This window comes from Hyla sarda (assembly GCF_029499605.1).
Source record: "Hyla sarda isolate aHylSar1 chromosome 1 unlocalized genomic scaffold, aHylSar1.hap1 SUPER_1_unloc_11, whole genome shotgun sequence".
Taxonomy (NCBI): domain Eukaryota; kingdom Metazoa; phylum Chordata; class Amphibia; order Anura; family Hylidae; genus Hyla; species Hyla sarda.
In genome coordinates this window covers 580,825-604,863 of record NW_026607572.1, presented here as the reverse complement: position 1 = coordinate 604,863, position 24,039 = coordinate 580,825, and the positions used below count along the sequence as shown (strand labels likewise).

At 45.2% G+C, this 24,039-nt stretch overlaps 1 protein-coding gene across 1 annotated transcript in view; it reads right to left on the bottom strand.

Annotated features, from left to right (window-relative positions):
* The window catches only part of LOC130297954 (oocyte zinc finger protein XlCOF7.1-like), a 79,173-nt gene that overhangs the window by 19,526 nt on the left and 35,608 nt on the right, over window positions 1-24,039 (bottom strand). Inside the window, 1 exon segment of the mRNA XM_056550816.1 lies at window positions 1,894-2,308. Coding sequence (XP_056406791.1) covers window positions 1,894-2,308 — 415 coding nt within the window.

Genomic DNA, 24,039 nt, shown 5'->3' with positions numbered 1-24,039 from the left:
TTATACTGATCATTATTATCCCATAGGGACCTATAACACTGCACACACTGATCTCTTGCACAGATCACAGGTGTGTATTAACACGCCTGTGATCAGAGTTATCGGCGCTTGACTGCTCCTGCCTGGATCTCAGGCACGGAGCAGTCATTCGCCGATCGGACACCGAGGAGGCAGATAAGGTCCCTCCCGGTGTCCTGTAAGCTGTTCGGGACGCCGCAATTTCACCACGGCAGTCCCGAACAGCCCGACTAAGCCGGGTCACTTTCACTTTAGAAACGGCGGTCAAAGCTTCTAAAGTGTTAATACCGCACATTGCCGCGATCGGCGATGTGAGGTATTAGCCGCGGGTCCCGGCCGTTGACGAGTGCCGGGACCGTCGCGATATGATGCGGGATTGCGGCGGGATTGCGGCGTAAATATACGTCCTGCGTCGTTAAGGGGTTAAAATTGTCATCTTCTGACCCCTATAACTTTTTTATTTTTCTGTGTACGGGGCGCTATGAGGGTAATTTTTTGTGCCCTGATCTGAAGTTTTTATCGGTACTAATATTGTTTTGATCTCACTTTTTGATCGCTTTTTATAATTTTTTTTAGGGTATAAAAAGTGACCAAAAATACGCTATTTTGGACTTTGGAATTTTTTTTTACGTCTTCGCCATTGACCGTGCGGAATAATTAACGATATATTTTCATAGTTCGGACATTTACACACGCGGCAATACCACATGTTTGTATTTATTTTTCTTTGCATTTTTGTTTGCAAATGGGAAAAGGGGTGTGAACAGTGTTATCGTTGCTCCACTGCTCCTGTCTGTTTCTCAGGCATGGAGCAATAGAGCAACGATCGGACGCCGAGGAGGCAGGTGGGGACCCTCCGCATCCTCACAGCTGATCAGGACACCACGGTTTCATCACGGTGTCTCCGATCAGCCTGACTGAGCTGCCAGGAAGCATTTTTAAAAATTTTAGATGCGGCAATCAACTTTAATCGCCGCATCTAAAGGGTTAATACCGGGCATCACCGCAATCAATGATGTCCGGTATTAGCCACCAGTCCCGGTCATTGCTAGGTGCTGGGCCCAACACGCGTGACCCCGCTTTATAACACAGGAGCGGGCGGATCCTGCATCCTTAAAAGGTTAAGGTGATAGTGGTCTGAGTACAGGTGTTTTATTCAGTATCAGTACGGTAGTATTATCCCGTCTCTATATGTAGTAATGGTAGTGGTCATGGTGCGGTGTAATTGTGGAGGCATTGGAGGTGAGGGGGGCATGGGAGGTGAGGGAGGGATGGGGGGGCATGAAAGGCAGGGCGACAATCTGATAGAAGGCCTCCTCAAGGGGTCCCAAAATGGTCATCTCTCTCTCTCTCTGAACCTAGTGTAAATTAGGATAATGAAAGACAAAAGCTCCTCGAGATCTCTGACCACAATCTCATCTTGTATAATATCGGAGAGTCCACGAGAGAACGTGTCCACCAGCGCTTCCTTATCCCAGCACACTTCTGCTGCTACAATACAGAACTCTATTGAATTCTTGGCCACAGTTCTCGTCCCCTGTTACATGGACATGAGCTGCTCTGCCGCAGAGGGAGAACGGACAGGGAGATTAAAGGGGTACTCCACTGCACCAGTGGTCAGAACATTTAGTTCCAAATGCTGGGTGTGGGCTGCGGGGGTCATAATGTCACACCATGCCCCCTCAGTGCAAGTCTATGGGAGCGGGCGTGATGGCCTTGTACACATAGGGATATTTATTGTCCATATTCCAGTTGTAGTATCACATTAGTTTGCATTTTGGCTGAATAGATAAATATACAGCAAGAGACAGGACAGAGAGATTAAAGAATTCTACACAATTACTACAGTCTCTATATTAAGTTGTTACTACTCACATGGGTGGTTACTTGTAGGAATGTCCTCCTTATACTGCTCATCACCGCTCACATCTGTCTCTTCTTCCTTCATATCAGTAGCATTAATATTATCCAGATCTTTTCCTGTCAGAATGTCCTCCTTATACTGCTCATCATCACTCACATCTGTCTCTTCTTCTTCCTTTATGTCTGTAGCATTAATATTGTTTAGCTCTTTCCCTGTAGGAATGTTGTCCTTATACTGCTCTTCACTGCTCACATCTGTCTTTTCCTCTTCCTTTATGTCTGTAGCATTAATATTGATCAGATTTTTCCCTGCAGGAATGTCCTCCTTATACTGCTCATTACCGCTCACATCAGTCTCTTCTTCTTCCTTTATGTCTGTAGCATTAATATGGATCAGATCTTTCCCTGTAGTAATGTCCTCCATATTCTGTTCATCAAGAGGACGGGGACACCTCTCTGGTGCTGTTCTCTTACTGGATCTGACTGTAGGGAACACATACAGAGACTGAATTCATTCTTTACATACAAATAATGAGAGGACGTGTGTATATAGTCATGTCTATTACCTGGTGATGTGAGGGGCTGCTGATCCTCCATCATGACCTGATCCTTGTACTGATCCTTGTGTCCTTCTACATACTCCCACTCCTCCATGGAGAAATAGACCGCCACGTCCTGACACCTTATAGGAACCTGTATTGTGAATAAACATTTAATTCTATACAATTCCAGGATGTTATATGGAGACATTTGAGGGGATATTCCTGCACATGATTTATCTTCTTGCTCTCGGATGATGAGGTGAATACTTGTCGGGGCAGATCCTCTATATTATGGTCACATGTCCCAAACTGAACGCAAGTCTGATGATCCAGCTGTCAGTTCAGGTCATTATACCCAAAGCGCCCGTCCCATGGAGTGTAAGGAGTTAAGTGATATTTCATAGTATCACTGCTCCCCTCCCCCGGGACTATATAGATGGCTGCTTACTGTCTGGCCCCTAAGGATAGAATTGGCAGTGCTGTGCGCCACTTAACCCTAGCTAGACTGGATGCTCTTATCCCAGCGAGTAGAAGGGACAATAAGCAGCTATCTGTATAGTGTGTGGCCCCAGAAAAGTTAAGTAGCAATGTATCACCACCATTTAACTCCTTCATGGCTGACTGGGCAGGAGGTATATAATGTACAGCCATGGGCCCAGCTCCGGAGCAGGAGACGCATCAAATCTGGCATATCTTCTGCTCCTGTGCAGGAAACCCCTTTCAGAGCAGGGACTCCTGTCATTAAAGTGATAAGATTTGGAGGGGAGGGAGGCCGCTGCCAGTCTATGAAGCACAGTCAGGAGTTCAGCACGATTCATAGTCCCTAGGTCCTACCTGCTATCAGCATCTGGGACTCATTGCTAATGCAGGACATAACCAATGCCAAAAATCTATTTCCGGTAGCTCAGTGGAGCTGATAAGGACCCCCACAGTGAAATAGCGGGGTCCCGGTCAGCTGAGAGAACGGGTGGAGGTCCCTAACCTCGCTCCACGCTGTCTGAACGACGCTCCAATCCTGCAGGCAGCCTCAGCATCACAGCATTGATCAGTGTATGTAATCTATAGATTCCATGTAATAGTCTACTACAGGGACTAAAAAACTGTGAATAAGGTAAAAAGAACATTAACTTAATGTGAATAAGCCCCTCCCCTAATATACTATTAATCTTCCCCGTTTACCAATTATTTTTAAATAAAATAATGTAAACAAAAATTAATCTAAACTTATGTGTAACCGCACGGTCAATGGCGTAAACGTAAAAAAATACAACTTCATGGTCCAAAAGAAAAGTCTTAAAAAGCGATCAAAAAGTCTCATCAAAACTAAAGTGGTTCCGATAAAAATTACAGATCACGGCGCAAAAAAAGACTTTCATACATCCCCGTATACGGAATAATAAGAGAGTTATAGGGGACAAGGTAGGACAATCTGATACATACTAATTTTTGTACAATAAGTTAGAATTTTTTATATTTTAAAAGTATTAAAATAAAACCTATATAAATCATTTATCATTGTAATCGTTTGGACCTAAAGAATAAAGAGAATTATTACCGTAATGTTCACTGCGTCCAAACAGAAGACCCAAAAAAAAATTTTAAATTGCTTTTTTTTTCTATTTCACCCCACAAATAAAAATTGTTGTCCCTTGTTGTAGATTTTGCAGTAAAATGAGTGATGTCATTACAAAGTACAAACCGGTGGTGAAAAAAACAACAAGAACAAGAAGCGTCATATGGGTTTGTAAAGAGGAAATTGCAATCATTATGGCTATAAGAAGGCGAGGAGGAAAACATTAAAAAGAGAAATCACTGTGTCCTTAAGGGGTTAAAACTCAAAACTACCGGGTTCTGAAGGGGTTAATAGTACAAAAAACCCATCTAACAGCAACATGTGACCTCACGCATACCTCCACCTGCAGACTGTACAGGAGCCGTGTGCTTACAGGACCTGCGATGAAGTCACAGTCATGTGATCAATCGGGACTCTGCTGTCACATGACCATTCTCACAGGTCCTTAAATCATCATCCCGTCTATCCTGCACTGCTGACCTCCGCCCACTCCTGTCACATGATCCTCCCCACAGGTCCTTCAGCCACACTCACATCTTTACTGCTAAACTTTGCCCCCAAATGTACTGGTCACATGATTGTGACATCATCACAGGTCCTACACCTCCAGCATGTAGCAGATACAGAGCAGGTCCTGGTGGGGCAGTCACTGCTGTTGTGTTGTGTGTGGAGATCTCTCAGAGCAGCAGCCCCTGATCATGTGACTCCTCCTCCTCCATGTGACTGATCACATGAAGGTGACATCATCGCAGGTCCTGTAAGCACACGGCTCCTCTATAGATACAGGTATGTGTGTGCGGTCACCATCAGATCAGGATTATTGGGGATGTTTATCATTAACCCTTAAGGACACGGTGTATATTTACATTCTGTGCCCCATATGGGACTTGTGAGCTCAGGAGCTATAAGCAGCCAGGACTCACCACTAATGACGCTCATCGCCATTAACCCTTTAGATTCCATGATCAAAGTCGATTGCAGGATCTAAAATGAGTAAAATGCAGTTGTTGGGGGGCGGAGTCTAGATCAGCTGAGATGACGGCCGGAGGGCCCCTTACCGTGCTCTGTGCTCAGATCGGGGCTCTAAGTATACAGACACCTCCACAGCCTGTATAAGCCGAGCACCGATAACACATCACTATGGCAGAGCGTTATTCAGGGTTTGTAATAGAAGCCCCTCCCCTAATAAGTTTATATCCCATTTTTGTAATAAATTAATGTAGGTGGGTGTGGCTTAGACATGGCGCTGTACGGTTGTTTTTCTAGGGAGCGCCGTGCCGACCAGCGGTTGTTCTCCTGATTTCCTGCCTATACTGCCCCCCAGGGGATGTCTGGATGGTGAAGGTATCAGGTCACTTACCCGCCCATCCTGTCACCTGGTCAGTCTCTTTTCTCCGGGTATCAGCCACTTCTTCCATACAGGACTATGTAAGCATCAGGTTTTTTAAGTTTCTCCCGCGCCCCTATTATTACTTAAGACAGTCCAAACCAGCGTGCCTCCAGCTGTTGTAAAACTACAACTCCCAGCATGCCCTGACAGCCAAATGTTGTAACAGCTGGAGGCATCCTGCTTGGGAAACACTGACTCCGGTGGTGGCCCAGACCCTGCGTGTGTAACGGTATATGATGCTCGGCCTCTGCTGCAGGTAATAGCAGGTTCTTCCGGGGGCACATATCACAATTCACATAAAATCCTGATGTAATTGTGATGTATATTGTGCCCCCTAGTGGACACATTTCAGTATTCTTCATTGGACAATGTCATATTGAATCCCTCTATTCTTCTCCCTGCTCTGATGAAGACGTTCTGAATACACCGCAGCCTCAGAGATTAGGAGAAATGGATTCACAACGTCTTCAGCAGAGCAGGGAGAGCGACCTCAGAAGACCTGGAGGACCAGAGCGCCACTACTGGACGGGAGAGGGGAGTGCGCTCTAGTCTCTTATTTTACAGCCCTCGGACAATGGATTTTGTTTTATAGAGAAATCTGAAAACTCCCATAATGTCTCCTCAGATGTTTCCCCAGATTATCTCCAGGAAATGGATTTTATTTCTCCATAGAATCTGGTGCGGTTTATCATCGTCTCCTCTTCTTCCCTTCAGGTTTCTCCAATCCAGGATCCTCTGCTGATATCTTCTATATAAGAGAATTCTCCTGGATGACCCATCAACCATGGAGAGAGACAGGAACAAGATGGCCGACAGGATCATAAACCTCACCCTACAGATACTCTTCCGGCTTACTGGAGAGGTGAGGGATTCTGGGAGTGATGTCACATGACCTCATTCTTATCCATGTAATAACAGATGGATATGACTGGAGAGGTGAGGGATTCTGGGAGTGATGTCACATGACCTCATTCTTATCTATGGAATAACAGATGGATATGACTGGAGAGGTGAGGGATTCTGGGAGTGATGTCACATGACCTCATTCTTATCTATGTAATAACAGATGGATATGACTGGAGAGGTGAGGGATTCTGGGAATGATGTCACATGACCTCATTCTTATCTATGTAATAACAGATGGATATGACTGGAGAGGTGAGGGATTCTGGGAGTGATGTCACATGACCTCATTCTTATCTATGTAATAACAGATGGATATGACTGGAGAGGTGAGGGATTCTGGGAGTGATGTCACATGACCTCATTCTTATCTATGTAATAACAGATGGATATGACTGGAGAGGTGAGGGATTCTGGGAGTGATGTCACATGACCTCATTCTTATCTATGTAATAACAGATGGATATGACTGGAGAGGTGAGGGATTCTGGGAGTGATGTCACATTACCTCATTCTTATCTATGTAATAACAGATGGATATGACTGGAGAGGTGAGGGATTCTGGGAGTGATGTCACATGACCTCATTCTTATCTATGTAATAACAGATGGATATGACTGGAGAGGTGAGGGATTCTGGGAATGTATGTAGTGATATTAATGTGTCTCTCCATACACAGGATTACACAGTAGTGAAGAAGTCCTCTAGTGGGCGCTGTCGGGCCCCTGGGTGTGAAGGATGGGCAAGAAACCTGAGCCCAATCCCAGGACCCCCACCTCACTCCCTGATACATGAGGAAATGGATGAACAGAAGATCCTAGAACTCATCAATAAGATGATGGAGCTGCTGACTGGAGAGGTGACCCTGCTGGGACATTATACAGTAATGGAGGGGTCTGGTGATGACTGGAGAGGTGACCCTTCTGGGACATTATACAGTAATGGAGGGGTCTGGTGATGACTGGAGAGGTGACCCTGCTGGGACATTATACAGTAATGGAGGGGTCTGGTGATGACTGGAGAGGTGACACTGCTGGGACATTATACAGTAATGGAGGGGTCTGGTGATGACTGGAGAGGTGACACTGCTGGGACATTATACAGTAATGGAGGGGTCTGGTGATGACTGGAGAGGTGACACTGCTGGGACATTATACAGTAATGGAGGGGTCTGGTGATGACTGGAGAGGTGACACTGCTGGACATTATACATTAATGGAGGGGTCTGGTGATGACTGGAGAGGTGACACTGCTGGGACATTATACAGTAATCGAGGGGTCTGGTGATGACTGGAGAGGTGACACTGCTGGGAATGCTGGGACATTATACAGTAATGGAGGGGTCTGGTGATGACTGGAGAGGTGACCCTGCTGGGACATTATACAGTAATGGAGGGGTCTGGTGATGACTGGAGAGGTGACACTGCTGGGACATTATACAGTAATGGAGGGGTCTGGTGATGACTGGAGAGGTGACACTGCTGGGACATTATACAATAATGGAGGGGTCTGGTGATGACTGGAGAGGTGACCCTGCTGGGACATTATACAGTAATGGAGGGGTCTGGTGATGACTGGAGAGGTGACACTGTTGGGACATTATACAGTAATGGAGGAGTCTGGTGATGACTGGGGAGGTGACACTGCTGGGAATCCTGGGACATTATACAGTAATGGAGGGGTCTGGTGATGACTGGAGAGGTGACACTGCTGGGACATTATACAGTAATGGAGGGGTCTGGTGATGACTGGAGAGGTGACACTGCTGGGAATGCTGGGACATTATACAGTAATGGAGGGTCTGGTGATGACTGGAGAGGTGACACTGCTGGGAATTCTGGGACATTATACAGTAATGGAGGGGTCTGGTGATGACTGGAGAGGTGACACTGCTGGGACATTATACAGTAATGGAGGGGTCTGGTGATGACTGGAGAGGTGACACTGCTGGGACATTATACAGTAATGGAGGGGTCTGGTGATGACTGGAGAGGTGACACTGCTGGAAATGCTGGGACATTATACAGTAATGGAGGGTCTGGTGATGACTGGAGAGGTGACACTGCTGGGAATTCTGGGACATTATACAGTAATGGAGGGGTCTGGTGATGACTGGAGAGGTGGCACTGCTGGGACATTATACAGTAATGGAGGGGTCTGGTGATGACTGGAGAGGTGACACTGCTGGGACATTATACAATAATGGAGGGGTCTGTTGATGACTGGAGAGGTGTTACTGCTGGGACATTATACAGTAACGGAGGGGTCTGGTGATGACTGGAGAGGTGACACTGCTGGGACATTATACAGTAATGGAGGGGTCTGGTGATGACTGGAGAGGTGACCCTGCTGGGACATTATACAGTAATGGAGGGGTCTGGTGATGACTGGAGAGGTGACACTGCTGGGACATTATACAGTAATGGAGGGGTCTGGTGATGACTGGAGAGGTGACACTGCTGGGAATGCTGGGACATTATACAGTAATGGAGGGGTCTGGTGATGACTGGAGCGGTGACCCTGCTGGGACATTATACAGTAATGGAGGGGTCTGGTGATGACTGGAGAGGTGACACTGCTGGGAATGCTGGGACATTATACAGTAATGGAGGGGTCTGGTGATGACTGGAGAGGTGACACTGCTGGGACATTATACAGTAATGGAGGGGTCTGGTGATGACTGGAGAGGTGACACTGCTGGGACATTATACAGTAATGGAGGGGTCTGGTGATGACTGGAGAGGTGACACTGCTGGACATTATACAGTAATGGAGGGGTCTGGTGATGACTGGAGAGGTGACACTGCTGGGAATGCTGGGACATTATACAGTAATGGAGGGGTCTGGTGATGACTGGAGAGGTGGGACATTATACAGTAATGGAGGGGTCTGGTGATGACTGGAGAGGTGACACTGCTGGGAATGCTGGGACATTATACAGTAATGGAGGGGTCTGGTGATGACACTGCTGGGAATGCTGAGACATTATACAGTAACATCACTGGAGGGGTCGGGGTGATGACTGTATCATTATGTGTCAGGTTCCTATAAGGTGTCAGGAGGGGGCGGTCTATTTCTCCATGGAGAAGTGGGAGTATGTAGAAGGACACAAGGATCAGTACAAGGATCAGGTCATGATGGAGGATCAGCAGCCCCTCACATCACCAGGTAATAGACATGACTATATACACACGTCCTCTCATTATTTGTATGTAAAGAATGAATTCAGTCTCTGTATGTGTTCCCTACAGTCAGATCCAGTAAGAGAACAGCACCAGAGAGGTGTCCCCGTCCTCTTCTTCCACAGGATGATCAGGTAGATGGAGATATTCCCTATGATCTGTAGAAGGGCTGTGAAGCTCTTGTGGTCAGTCCCCTCACCCTCCATGACTTCTCATCTATAACATCCCATGTGACTTCTCCTGCTGACCGATGACTTTTACTATATTTCTTCCACATCGTATGTATCAGGGTGAAGATCCCAACAATATTAATGCTCCAGAGACATATGTGAGCAGTGATGAGCAGTATAAGGAGGACATTCCTACAGGGAGAGATCTGATCTATATTAATGCTACAGACATAAAGGAAGAAGAAGAGACAGATGTGAGCTGTGATGAGCAGTATAAGGAGGACATTCCGACAGGAAAAGATCTGAACAATATTAATGCTACAGATAGGGAGGAAGAAGAAGAGACAGATGTGAGTGGTGATGAGCAGTATAAGGAGGACATTCCGACAGTAAAAGATTTGAACAATATTAATGCTACAGATAGGGAGGAAGAAGAAGAGACAGATGTGATTGGTGATGAGCAGTATAAGGAGGACATTCCTACAGAGAGAGAACTGATCTATATTAATGCTAAAGACATAAAGGAAGAAGAGACGGATGTGAGTGGTGATGAGCAGTATAAGGAGGACATTCCGACAGGAAAAGATCTGCACAATATTAATGCTACAGATAGGGAGGAAGAAGAAGAGACAGATGTGAGCTGTGATGAACAGTATAAGGAGGACATTCCTACAGGTAACCACCCAGGTGAGTAGTAACAACTTAATATAGAGCAGAGTCACAGATTCTTCTGCTGTAGTAATTGTGTAGAATTCTTTAATCTCTCTGTCCTTTCTCTTGCTGTATATTCTTCTATTCACCCAAAATGCAAACTAATGTGATTCTACAGCTGGAATATGGACAAGAAATATCCCTATGTGTACGAGGCCATCACGACCGCTCCCACTGAGGGGGCATGGTGTGACATCATGACCCCGCAGCCCACACCCAGCGTTTGGAACTAAATGTTCTGACCGCTGGGGCAGTGAAGTACCCCTTTAATCTCCCTGTCCGTTCTCCCTCTGCGGCAGAGCAGCTCATGTCCATGTAACGGGACGAGAACTGTGGCCAAGAATTCAATAGAGTTGTGTATTGTAGCAGCAGAAGTGTGCTGGGATAAGGAAGCGCTGGTGGACACGTTCTCTCGTGGACTCTCCCATATTATACAAGATGAGATTGTGATCAGAGATCTCGAGGAACTTTTGTCTTTCACCATCCTAATAGACACTAGGTTCCGAGAGAGAGAGAGAGAGATCACCATTTGGGAACCCTTTGAGGAGGCCATCTATCATGCCCTCCCTCACCTCCCGTGTCCCCCTCACCTCCCGTGTCTCCCTCACCTGCCTTGTCTCCCTCACCTGCCGTGTCTTCCTCACCCCCCCATGTCTCCCTCCCTCACCTCCATGCCCCCTGACCTCCCATGCCCCCTCACCTCCCATGTGCCCCCTCACCTCTCATGCCCCCCTCACCTCTCATGCCCCCCTCACCTCTCATGCCCCCCTCACCTCTCATGCCCCCCTCACCTCCCATGTCTCCCTCACCTCCCACGTCTCCCACGCCTCCCATGCCCCCCTCACCTCTCATGCCCCCCTCACCTCCCATGCCCCCCTCACCTCTCATGCCCCCCTCACCTCTCATGCCCCCCTCACCTCCCATGTCTCCCTCACCTCCCATGTCTCCCTCACCTCCCATGCCTCCATCGCCTCTTATGCCTCTCTCGATCATATAGTGATGGGATAATACTACCGTACTGTTACTGAATAAAACCCCTGTACACAGACCACTATCAACTTAACCTCTTAAGGACACAGGGTGTGTCCGCTCCCGTGCTGTAACACAGGGTCACGCGGGTTGGGCCCGGCACCTAGCAGGGACCGGTGGCTAATACCGGACATCACTGATCGCGGTGATGCCCGGTATTAATCCTTTAGATGCGGCGATTAAAGTTTATTGCCGCATCTAATATTTAAAAAAATGCTTCCCGGCAGCTCAGTCAGGTTGATCAGGGACACTGTGGTGAAACCATGGTGTCCCGATCAGCTGTGAGGACGTGGAGGGTCCCCACCTGCCTCCTCAGCGTCTGATCGTCGCTCTATTGCTCCATGCCGTAGATCCAGACAGGAGCAGTGGAGCGCCGATAACACTGATCAATGCTATGCTATGGCACAGAACAGTGTCTGCAATCAAAGCATTGTATGTAATAGTCTCCTATGGGGGCTATAAAAAATATAGTTAATACATTTGATTTTAACCCCTTCCCTAATAAAACTTTGAATCACCCCCCTTTTCCCATAAAAAAAAAAAATAAAGAAAAATAAATATAAACGTGCGTAAATGTCCGAACTATAAAAATATATCGTCAATGGCGAATAAGTAAAAAAAAAAAATTCCAAAGTCCAAAATAGCGTATTTTTGGTCACTTTTTATACCATAAAAAAGTTTATAAAAAGCGATCAAAAAGTCAGATCAAAGCAAAAATAGTACCGATAAAAACTTCAGGTCACTACACTTATTCCCTGGTCCAACGCCATTACACGAGAATAGACTGGATCTTGGTCAACGCTGCAACAGTACCTCAGCTGGTCTTTTCCCGTCATGTCCACGTGTCGTGATCGGACCATGATGTGGTGCTGTCAGTTTTTAATTTTATGTCCCCTCTCACATTGCCATTTAGGTGGAGACTTAACGAGTCTTTACTGACTATGCCGAGAATAAAAACCCAACTGGAGGGTGATATAGCCTCCAACTTCTCTTTGAATAGTTCCCCACAATTGTGTCCACATTGGACGTGGTTGGCTCACAAGGCCTACATCCGCGGACGCCTGATCTCTACGGCCTCGGGAATTAAGCGAGATAGGACTAGAGTCCAGGCGGCCTTGGAGGCCAAACTGTCTAGATTGGTTTTTGCCCATCAGCAGGATCCTACCCCCTTTCTTTATAAGTCTATTGCGGATACTAGATTGCAATTGGATGCCCTGCTCTCCACAAAAGTAGAGAAAGCCTTGAGGTGGACAGGTGCAACTTATTATAGGTTGGCGAATAAGCCTGACAGGCTGCTAGCGGCTATGCTCAAGAAAACTTCCTCGTTTAATCGGGTGCACAGCATTCAGTTGAAATCTGGCCTCCGCACTTCCCACCCTGACCGTATTTATGAGGCTTTTTCTTCCTTCTATACTCACCTCTACTTAGCCCCTCCTACTCCCTCTAATTATTCTTCTTCTTTAAATGCCTTTTTATCTCCGTTGTCTCTTCCCTCTTTATCCACTCTGGACCGGGAGGCCTTGAATGGTCCCATCACGGCGGAGGAGGTAGAACGGGCTATTGACCATCTCAAACTGGGCAAGTCTGCCAGCCCGGACGGATTTTATGCCTCTTACTTTAAAACCTTTTCCTCTGTTAATTCCTCATCTTGTCTCCAATTCTCTTTTGTCTGGCGCCAAACCTCCCCCTGTCTTACCTAAACCCTCTAAGGACCACTCTTTACCCTCTAAATACCGTCCTATCGCTCTTCTTAATGTCGATTCTAAACTACTTACTTCTACTTCTATAAACTACTTGTTTCTAGACTTAAATGGGCACTGTCATGAAAAATTATTTTTGATATGTTGAAGTACTCAAGTACTACAACATATCTCTAAAATACTTATATTAAAAATGCTTTTAAAACATTTTAAAAGCAATTTGAAATCCGGACACTAGGGGGTCACCCTCCTGCAAGGTACGGGGGGGGGGGTGCTTGGGTGTTACTCACCGAGCGGCAGGAAGAGGCTCCCCCGCACCTGTCCCTCCCGCATCGGCTCCCGACTCACTCCTTCCCCCATGAAGCTCCTGTCCTGGGTGCCTCCAGTTGTTTGACCACTACAACTCTTAGCATGCCCTGACAGCCAATAGATGTCAGGGCATGCTAGGAGTTGTAGTGGTGAAACAGCTGGAGGCACCCTGTTAGGAGAACTAAGGGCGGAAGTTGCCCCCCCCCCCCCCAGCAGGCATCAGTGACGTGGTGCCTGCTGGGGAAGTCTAAATGCCATTTTTAAAATAGTAAAAAAATAAAAATAAAGGCAGGGGGGGGGGGTCTTGGGGATAGAAGAGCAATAGGCAGGGACAGAAAAAAAATAAACATGATGGTGGGAGCTACCCTTTAATTCCTTCTTGCCCTCTCTTGTCCACCTAGACCAGGTGGGATTCATCCCAGGCCGACAGGCACCATTCAGATATTACTAAAACTCCCATGCTTGCCCTAGCATTAGACATAGAAAAGGCCTTTGATACGGTCTCGTGGCCGTACCTGTTTCAGGTATTATCAAAGTTTGGCATCTCCGGTCCCTTTGTTCGCACATTGCATAGCATTTAATTCAATTCCGACGGCCTACTTAAAGCTGCCTTCCACTTCACCCTCATCTATATCTATAGGGAGGGGAACGCGCCAGGGGTGCCCCCTCTCACCAGTGCTTTTTGCGCTTGTGATGGAACCCTTGGCAGTTGCTATTAGAGATAATGTTAATATTAAGGGCCTTGTGGTGGGTTCGGCAGAATATAAAACTAGTCTTTTTGCAGATGACCTTTTACTGACGTTAACAAATCCTTTGGTTACTTTACCTAATTTAATCACGCTATTAGACAGATTTGCTGGGCTGTTGGGGTTGAAGGTGAATGTGGCTAAATCGGAGGTTATGTATTGCAATGTCCCGCCCATGACACGACAATTGATATCACAAAATTTTGGGTTTCACGACTCCTCACATGGCCTGTCCTATCTGGGTGTTAATCTTACTACATCCCTTAAAACTTTATATGCAGCGAACTATCCTCCTCTATTTTGCTCTATTAGAGCGGATCTGACAAGGTGGACAGGGCCTCATATCTCGTGGGTAGGCCGCATAAATGTATACAAAATGGTTATTCTTCCACGTATCCTGTACCTGTTTCGCTCCCTCCCCATCCCGGTAGTGAAAAAAGATATATGCTCTCTTCAACACACTATTTCCCACTACATCTGGAATGGTAGACGGCCCCGCATGAATAAGACTGTTATGCATTACCATAAAAGGGTGGGTGGTCTATCGATTCCCAACCTAAGGAAATATTACTACGCTGCTCAACTAGCCCAACTGGCTCTTTCATACGCCACACAGAGTGCCCCTAGATGGGTAGGGCTGGAAGAATCCCTTATCTCTCCTTACTCTTTCTCCACCTTGATGTGGTCCTCTTGTCCTGTCTCAGCTCTTCTCTCCTCTTTGGCGCAGATCACTCTATTTTCCCTGTCTCTTTGGCATCTGGTCCGCTTCAAGTTCTTCCTGCAGTCTCCTATTCCTCCTCTCCTCCCCTTCCTTTCTAATCCTGCTTTTCAACCTGGCATTTCCACTGCTCCCTATTCGTGGTGGCGTTCTGCTAAACTGGCTAAATTATCTGACCTGCTGGTGGGTAAACAATTGATTACCATGGCACAACTCTGCTCTATACATAAGCGGGGCCTGGGGAACATTTCCGTGCAATGCAAATCCTATCATACTACTCTTCGTTGGGTCCTAAGGGCTATAAGGTGAATCCTACATTCTATGAGTCGGCCTTGCTATACGGCCCTGCGTTACCAGGCTTGCTTTCCCGCATTTATGCCCATCTAAATGCCCCTCCCGCTGATACAAAACTACGCTTCATGGAAGCCTGGGAGCGTGACCTTCGTGTGACCATATCTTTGCCCCAATGGCATGCCTGTTGCACGGCTATTAGTAAGGGTAGCTGGCAGGTCTCCTTAATGGAGACGTCTATTAAAATTCTACACAGAGTCTATATGGTCCCCTCTAGGTTGCACACACTTTACCCGTCAGTGTCACCTCTTTGCTTCAGAGGATGTCAGACTGCTGGTTCCATGCACCATATTTGGTGGAGTTGTCCTAAGGTGGCACAATTGTGGAGAAGGGTTCATACGGTATTGGTGGATTTATTTGGTGAACGCATACCCAGCTCTCCGTCCTTTTGTCTTTTAAGCAACAGGCCTAGTAGGATGCCATTCCGCACTTTTCGAATTGCTCAATTCATTCTTTTGGCTACCAGGATACATATAGCAGCCCAATAGAAGTCCCCGTTATTGTCATTTCAGAAGGTTATAGACAAGGTTAACTTTATTATGCTTTGTGAAAAACTGTCTGCCATTCGTGAGAATAGTGTGGAATATTTTGATAAACTATGGGAGGAATGGCAAGCCTCTTCTTATTGTCCACCTATGCAGAATTGCCTTTCTTTGTATTGAACTGGGGGGTGAGGAGTTCCTCCTCCTTTTTCTATGTGCTTGATTCGACCGTTTGGCGACGACCGATCCTGCTGTTAGCATGTACTTGTATTGTCCCCCATATGTGTAAGATGCTTTCCTTGTTTTCCTGCAAAGCGATGAGATGATAAAACCTCCATGTTATCTGTTTTACCTGTTATTATATGGTAACACGCCCGAAAGGGCATCATTACTATTTTACTTTTGTACTGCCATCATTAATCTTTTCAATAAAAGACTCTTGGTTTGAATGTTAAAAACTTCAGATGACGGCGCCAAAAATTATCACTCATACCGCCCCGTACACGGAAAAAGAAAAAAAGTTATAGGGGTCAGAAGATGACAATTTTAAACATTAATTTTCGTTCATGTAGTTATAATTCTTTTCCAGAAGTGCGACAAAATCAAACCTATATAAGTAGGGGATCATTTTAATCGTATGGACCTACAGAATAAGGTGTTATTTTTACAGAAAAATGTACTGCGTAGAAACGGAAGCCTCCAAAAGTTACAAAATGGCGTTTAAAAATTTTTTTTTTCTTGGTTTCGCCGTAGATTTTTGGGTAAAATGATTGATGTAATTACAAAGCACAATTGGTGGCGCAAAAAAAAACAAGTTTTATATGGGTCTGTAGGTGCAAAATTGAAAGGGTCATAATTTTTTAAAGGTGAGGAGAAAAAAAACGAAAGTGGAAAAACGTTGAGTCCTTAAGAGGTTAAACTCATTTTCACCTTAAAGGGGTACTCCGGTGGAATTTTTTTTTTTTTTTAAATCATCTGGTGCCATAAAATTATACAGATTTGTAAATGACTTCTATTATAAAATCCTAATCATTCCAGTACTTATCAGCTGCTGTTTGCTCCACAGGAAGTTTTTGTTTTTGCACTTTTTTTTTTTTCTTCTGACCTTCTAAAGATCATAATGTGTTCAATTTTGCACCTGCAGACACACATGAGGCTTGTTGTTTTTGCGTCACCAATCGTACTTTGTAATCACAGCAATTATTTTATAGCATAATCTGCGGCGAAACCAAAAAAAATTGTTTGTGGGGTGAAATAAAATAAAAAATCGCTAATTTACCACGTTGTACGGCTTCCGTTTCTATGCAGTGCACTTTTCGGTAAAAATAACACCTTATCTTTATTCTGTAGGTCCACACGGTTACAAGGATACCCAATTTATATAGGTTTTATTTTATTTTACTACTTTAAAAAATTCATGCACCAACATTAATATGTTTAAAATTCTCCTCTTCTGAGCTCCATAACTTAATTTATTTTCCGTATACGCGTCTGTATGAGGGTCATTTTTTGCGCCTTGATCTATAGTTTTTATCGGGACTATTTGTATTTTGATGGGACTTTTTTTTATCACATTTCATTAATATTTTTATGGTATATGAAGGGACCAAAAATGCACAAATTTGGTATTTTTTCACGTGTACGCCATCGACCGTGCGGTTTGGCTAACCTTATATTTTAATAGATCGGACATTTATGCACACGGCGGTACCACATGGGATTTTTTTTACTACATTTATTTTTAAAAAATGGAAATGGGGGGATTCCAACTTTTATTAGGGGAGGGGCTTATTCACATTTATTAACTTTCTTTTTTATACTTTTTTTTAGCCTCTATAGGGGACTATTACCTGTAATCTTCTGATTGTATATACTGATCAGTGCTATGCCATAGTATTGATCATTGTTATCAGTGCTCTGCTGCTTCAGGCTTGGAGTAATAGAACACTGATCAGACGGCGAGGAGGCAGGTAAGGACCCTCCCACCGTCCTCTCAGCTGATCGGGACATCAGGATTTTGTGGTGATAAAGGAATAAAAGGGATGAATAATTGCACCACATCATGACCACCACCATTACCACCATATAGTGACGGGATAATACTGCCATACTGATACTGAATAATACCCCTGTACACAGACTAATATCCCCCCATACAGTGCCCCCGGCTCTACACAGGTGCTGCAGACCATATAAGTGATTACAGTGCAGTTACATGTAGTGAATCACAGGGGGCGTCTTCCTGAAGTCGTTCTCTTTCCTTTTAGTCCCCACAGAATCTGCCAGAGAAACATGTTAGGCGCCGCACGTTTCCAGCACATTTCCCAATTCTTTCCTACCCTCAGTGTCCTAAATAGTGTAGATAATGCCAGTATAAAGGCAGATATTGGCAGTAGATAGATAGCATTGGTAGGTAGACGGTGTATGTAGGTACTGGTGGTAAGTAGATAGATCATTTTACCACAAAAACAAAAAATATACACATTGGCCCTCATTTACTAACAGGATCCCGACACTTTTTGTCAGGTTTTGTCAGGTTTTGTGCCAGAATTCTGTCTGCGCCAGAATTTGCGCTAGAATCTGGCGCACAACCCGACAAAATCAAAATCACTCAGAGGGAAAAAAACAAAAGAACAAAAGGGGCGTTTTTCCCGACAAAAGGGGCGTGTTCCCGACAAAAACAGAAAAAACCCTCCGAGTGTGAAGAAAACTTACAGGAAAACCTGAGTTTTGCTTCACAGAAAACCCACAGCTCAGAGAGTGAATCCTGCTACCCCAAGCATGGAACAGGGTCTGTTCCATGTTGGGGGTAGTAGTACAGGGGCTGAGGGATTGATCGCCCCGGGTCTCACTTCTGAGACCCGATCCGATCAGATGTTATTAAGCGGGGGAGCGGGCGGCATGTTCTGATCCCCTGCAATGTACTGTAAACCTTCATTTTAAATTTCCCACCAGAAGCCCTGAATGGCCGGGACCGAGGAGCCAATCAGGGCTCCCGGCAGAGTTTTACTATAGAAGCGCTGTGGTGGGCAAAGATGTATAGAATCACTGGGGGGGGAGGGGGGGGAGGGGGTATATATCTGGCCCCTCCAGCATTTCTATATATCTTTCCCCCTGCTCTATATCAAACTTAGTGCCCGCTGCGCTTGAATAAATGTACTGACCCCCAGCGCTATTATATATCTATACTGACCCCCGCTGCGCATATTTATATATATACTGACCCCCCCCCCCCAGTTGCGCATATTTATATATATACTGACCCCCCCCCAGTTGCGCATATTTATATATATACTGCCCCCCCAAGCTGCGCATATTAATCTTCATCTTCTCCCTCCCCTGGCTGCCAATGAATGAAAACTCTATTAGTGGGGGAGCAGAAGGCTGCATATCATGCTGTGGGGGTCAGACATATGGATATCTATCTGACCCTCACATCATACATATATAAATGCCGGCTCACCGCTATGAATGACAAGTAAGCTATTAGGACCGGCAGCGCGAGCCTCCCTGCACTGCTGTACTTGTCATTCATAGCGGTGAGCCGGCATTTGTATATGTATGATGTGAGGGTCAGATAGATATCCATATGTCTGACCCCCACAGCATGATATGCAGCTGCTGCCCGCTATGAATGACAAACTCTTAGCAGCGTGAGCAGGCAGCAGCCTTCCGCTCCCCCGCTAATAGAGTTTTCATTCATTGGCAGCCAGGGGAGGGAGAGCATGAATATTAATATGCGCAGCTGGGGGGGGCAGTATATATATAAATATGCGTAGCGGGGGTCAGTATACAGTGGTCCCTCAAGTTACAATATTAATTGGTTCTGGGACGACCATTGTATGTTGAAACCATTGTATGTTGAGGCCAGAACTCTATGGAAACCTGGTAATTGGTTCTAAAGGCACCAAAATGTCATCCAAAAATAGGAAAAAGTGAGGATTAAAGAAAAATAAGTAGATAACAGATATAGATAAAGCAAATTCTTCCATATAAAAGTAATAAAGATCTGCTGGGAACTGTAATCACTGTCTGTCAGTGTTTCCCAAGCAGGGAGCCTCCAGCTGTTGCAGAACTACAACTCCCAGCATGCCCGGACAGCCAAAGGCTGTCCTGGCATGCTTGGAGTTGTAGTTTTGCAACAGCTGGGGGCTCCCTGCTTGGGAAACACTGGTCTATGTAGAGGACAGGAGCTTCTTCAGGGTCCTGTACAGTACATGCAATGTCCTAAAAAAGTAATATGGAGCCGCCCCCACCTGGTGTCCAAAGGAGCAGCTAACCCTGGTACAGGTAAAGAGTACAGAACATGTAATACCTTTCTTTACTGTAGGGGGCGCTACCAGACACCAGTCAGTGCATACACTTCAGTAATACAGGTAAAGAGTACAGAACATGTAATACCTCCCTGTACTGTAGGGGGCGCTACCAGACACCAGTCAGTGCATACACTTCAGTAATACAGGTAAAGAGTACAGAACATGTAATACCTCCCTGTACTGTAGGGGGCGCTACCAGACACCAGTCAGTGCATACACTTCAGTAATACAGGGGTTTTACCAGTGAGACCCGGTGCGATCAATCCCTCAGCCCCTCTACTACTACCCCCAACATGGAACAGACCCTGTTCCATGATGGGGGTAGTAGTAAAAGCACTAATGTAGTCAGAATTTGCAGAGACTTTTTTTCTGTCGCACAGAATACATTTTGTGCTACAGAAAAAAACCTGCGACAGAAAGAAAGGGAAATTGGGCGACAGATTAGTAAATAGCATCAGAAAAAAAAGGAGTAAAGGACTTGCAAAAACACAAACATTCCCCTCTTAGTAAATGAGGGACAATGTGTGGCTTCCATTCTTATGCAGTGCACTTTTTGGTACCAATGACCCGCCTTCTTTATTGTGTCCAAACAATGACATCGATGCCCAATATATATAGGTTTTGTATTATTGTATTATATTATTATTGTATTATATTGTATTATAACTTTTTGTAATTTTTTTGTAATATTTCTGCCCCCATAACACTTTATTTTCCTGTATGAGGGATCGTTATTATTTGCACCGTGATTTGTAGTTTTTGTATAGATGGTTCTTTTGTTTCGCTTTTTATACTTTTTTTTCTATTTTTTACATTTGCGCCATTCACTGTGCGGTTTAATTAACAACATTATCTTATAATAGTTCAGATATTTACACCAAATATGTTTATTTTTGTTTACATTATTTTATTCCAAAAATGGGAAAAGGAAGGGGGGTGTAATCAAACTTTTATTAGGGGAGGGGCTTTTTCACATTTATTTCAATTTTTTTTATTTTTTTTATTTACTATTTTTTTTATGCTATAAATCAGTGATCCAAAACCTAAGGCTCTCTGCCTGTTGCAAAACTACAACTCCCAGCATGTTGCACTTTATAGTAGTATAGAACATGGTACAATATGCTGGGAGTTGTACCATGTTTCGGGTCGGCTGCAAAGCCAGAGGCTGTGTCAAGGAATGCTGGGAGTTGAAGTTTTTAACTACATCACACAGCATTCTCTGATACAGTCTATCAGTTGCGTACCGGGGGGGGGAGGGGGAGGGGTGGGTGCCACTCACAAGGGGGGTGCCATCCCTGCCATGCGTCCCACCGTCGGTGTCACTCACTGTGAAATACTGTTATACCCACCCAATTGTGCCCCCCCTGCTGGACTCCGAAGGGGTTAATTTGTGCCTGGAGTCAATTTGTCACTGATACGTGACGCCGAGGGGGCGTGGGTGGAATGTGTCGGACAGCGGAGCTGCCCTGACGTCTATTATGTCAGCTGTCAGGACTGGTCCCAGGCATACCAGTTCAGTGAAGCGTGTATGAGGAACGAGCAGGACGATCAGGAACAGCAGGGGTGAGTGGTGCACCCTGCTGGGAGAGCTATGGGGGGGGGGGGGGATGGAGAGGGGAGGGGGGAGAAGAGAGGAGAGGGGGTGGTGTGGTGTTATTATTGTTGTTTGAGAGACTGACATGTGGCACAGTAATGTGGGAGTTGGGGTGGGGGGATGATGAGGCTGAACCCCCATTACTGTGTATCATGTCTTCATCATCCCCCAACCCCCCCATTACTGTGCATAATGTCTGCATCAACAACCCCCCCAACCATCCCATTACTGTTCCTTCCTCATGTCTGCATCATCACCCCCCCAACCATCCCATTACTGTTCCTTCCTCATGTCTACATCAACACCCCCCCAATCATCCCATTACTGTTCCTTCCTCATGTCTGCATCATCACCCCCCCAACCATCCCATTACTGTTCCTTCCTCATGTCTATATCATCACTCCCCCAACCATCCCATTACTGTTCCTTCCTCATGTCTGCATCAACACTCCCCCCAACCATCCCATTTCTGTTCCTTCCTCATGTCTGCATCATCACCCCCCAACCATCCCATTACTGTTCCTTCCTCATGTCTACATCATCACCCCCCAACCATCCCATTACTGTTCCTTCCTCATGTCTGCATCAACACCCCCCCAACCATCCCATTACTGTTCCTTCCTCATGTCTGCATCAACACCCCCCCCAACCATCCCATTACTGTTCCTTCCTCATGTCTGCATCAACACCCCCCCAACCATCCCATTACTGTTCCTTCCTCATGTCTGCATCAACACCCCCCCAACCATCCCATTACTGTTCCTTCCTCATGTCTGCATCAACACTCCCCCCAACCATCCCATTTCTGTTCCTTCCTCATGTCTGCATCAACAGGCCCCCCAACCATCCCATTACTGTTCCTTCCTCATGTCTGCATCATTACCACCCAACATCCCATTACTGTTCCTTCCTCATGTCTGCATCAACACCCCCCAACCATCCCATTACTGTTCCTTCCTCATGTCTGCATCAACACGCCCCCCCAACCATCCCATTACTGTTCCTTCCTCATGTCTTGCATGAACACCCCCCCAACCATCCCATTACTGTTCCTTCCTCATGTCTGCATCAACACCCCCCCCCCAACCATTCATTACTGTTCCTTCCTCATCTCTGCATCATCACTGTTTTATGGGCTACCTGTCCAAATGTTGCAAAACTACAACAGCCATCTACATTAGCTGTCTGGGCAGGCTGGGATTTGTAGTTTTGCAACATCTGGAGGTCCACAGTTTGGACATCACTACATATGTGTTAGTATTATATTCATAGGGTACAGTGTGTGGTAGTATTATATTCATAGGGTACAGTGTGTGGTAGTATTATATTTATAGGGTACAGTGTGTGGTATTATATTCATAGGGTACAGTGTGTGGTATTATATTCAGAGGGTACAGTGTGTGGTAGTACATTCAGAGGGTACAGTGTGTGGTAGTATTTATGGGGTACAGTGTGTGGTAGTATATTCAGAGGGTACAGTATGTGGTAGTATATTCAGAGGGTACAGTGTGTGGTAGTATTATATTTATAGGGTACAGTGTGTGGTAGTTTTATATTCCGAGGTTATAGTGTGTGGTATTATATTCAGAGGGAACAGTGTGTGGTATTATTATATTCAGAGGTTACAGTGTGTGGTAGTATATTCAGAGGGTACAGTGTGTGGTAGTATTATATTTATAGGGTACAATGTGTGGTAATATTATTTTTATAGGGTACAGTGTGTGGTATTATATTCAGAGGGTACAGTGTGTGGTAGTATATTCAGAGAGTACAATGTGGTAGTATTATATTTATAAGGTACAGTGTGTTGTAGTATTAAATTTATAGGGTACAGTGTGTGGTAGTATTATATTCAGAGGGTACAGTGTGTGGTAGTATATTCAGAGGGTACAGTGTGTGGTAGTATTATATTTATAAGGTACTGTGTGTGGTAGTATTAGATTTATAGGGTACAGTGTGTGCCAATATTATATTTATAGGGTACAGTGTGTGCCAATATTATATTTATAGGGTACAATGTGTGGTAGTATTGTATTTATAGGGTACAGTGTGTGGTAGTATTATATTCAGAGGGTGCAGTGTGTGGTAGTATATTCAGAGGGTACAGTGTGTGGTAGTATTATATTTATAAGGTACAGTGTGTGGTATTATATTCAGAGGGTACAGTGTGTGGTAGTATATTCAGAGGGTACAGCGTGTGGTAGTATTAGATTTATAGGGTACAGTGTGTGGTATTATATCCAGAGGGTACAAAGTGTGGTAGGATATTCAGAGGGTACAGTGTATGGTAGTATTATATTTCTACGGTACAATGTGTGGTATTATATTCATGGGGTACAGTGTGTGGTAGTATATTCAGAGGGTACAGTGTGTGGTAGTATTATATTTATAGGGTACAGTGTGTGGTATTATTATATTTATAGGGTACAGTGTGTGGTAGTA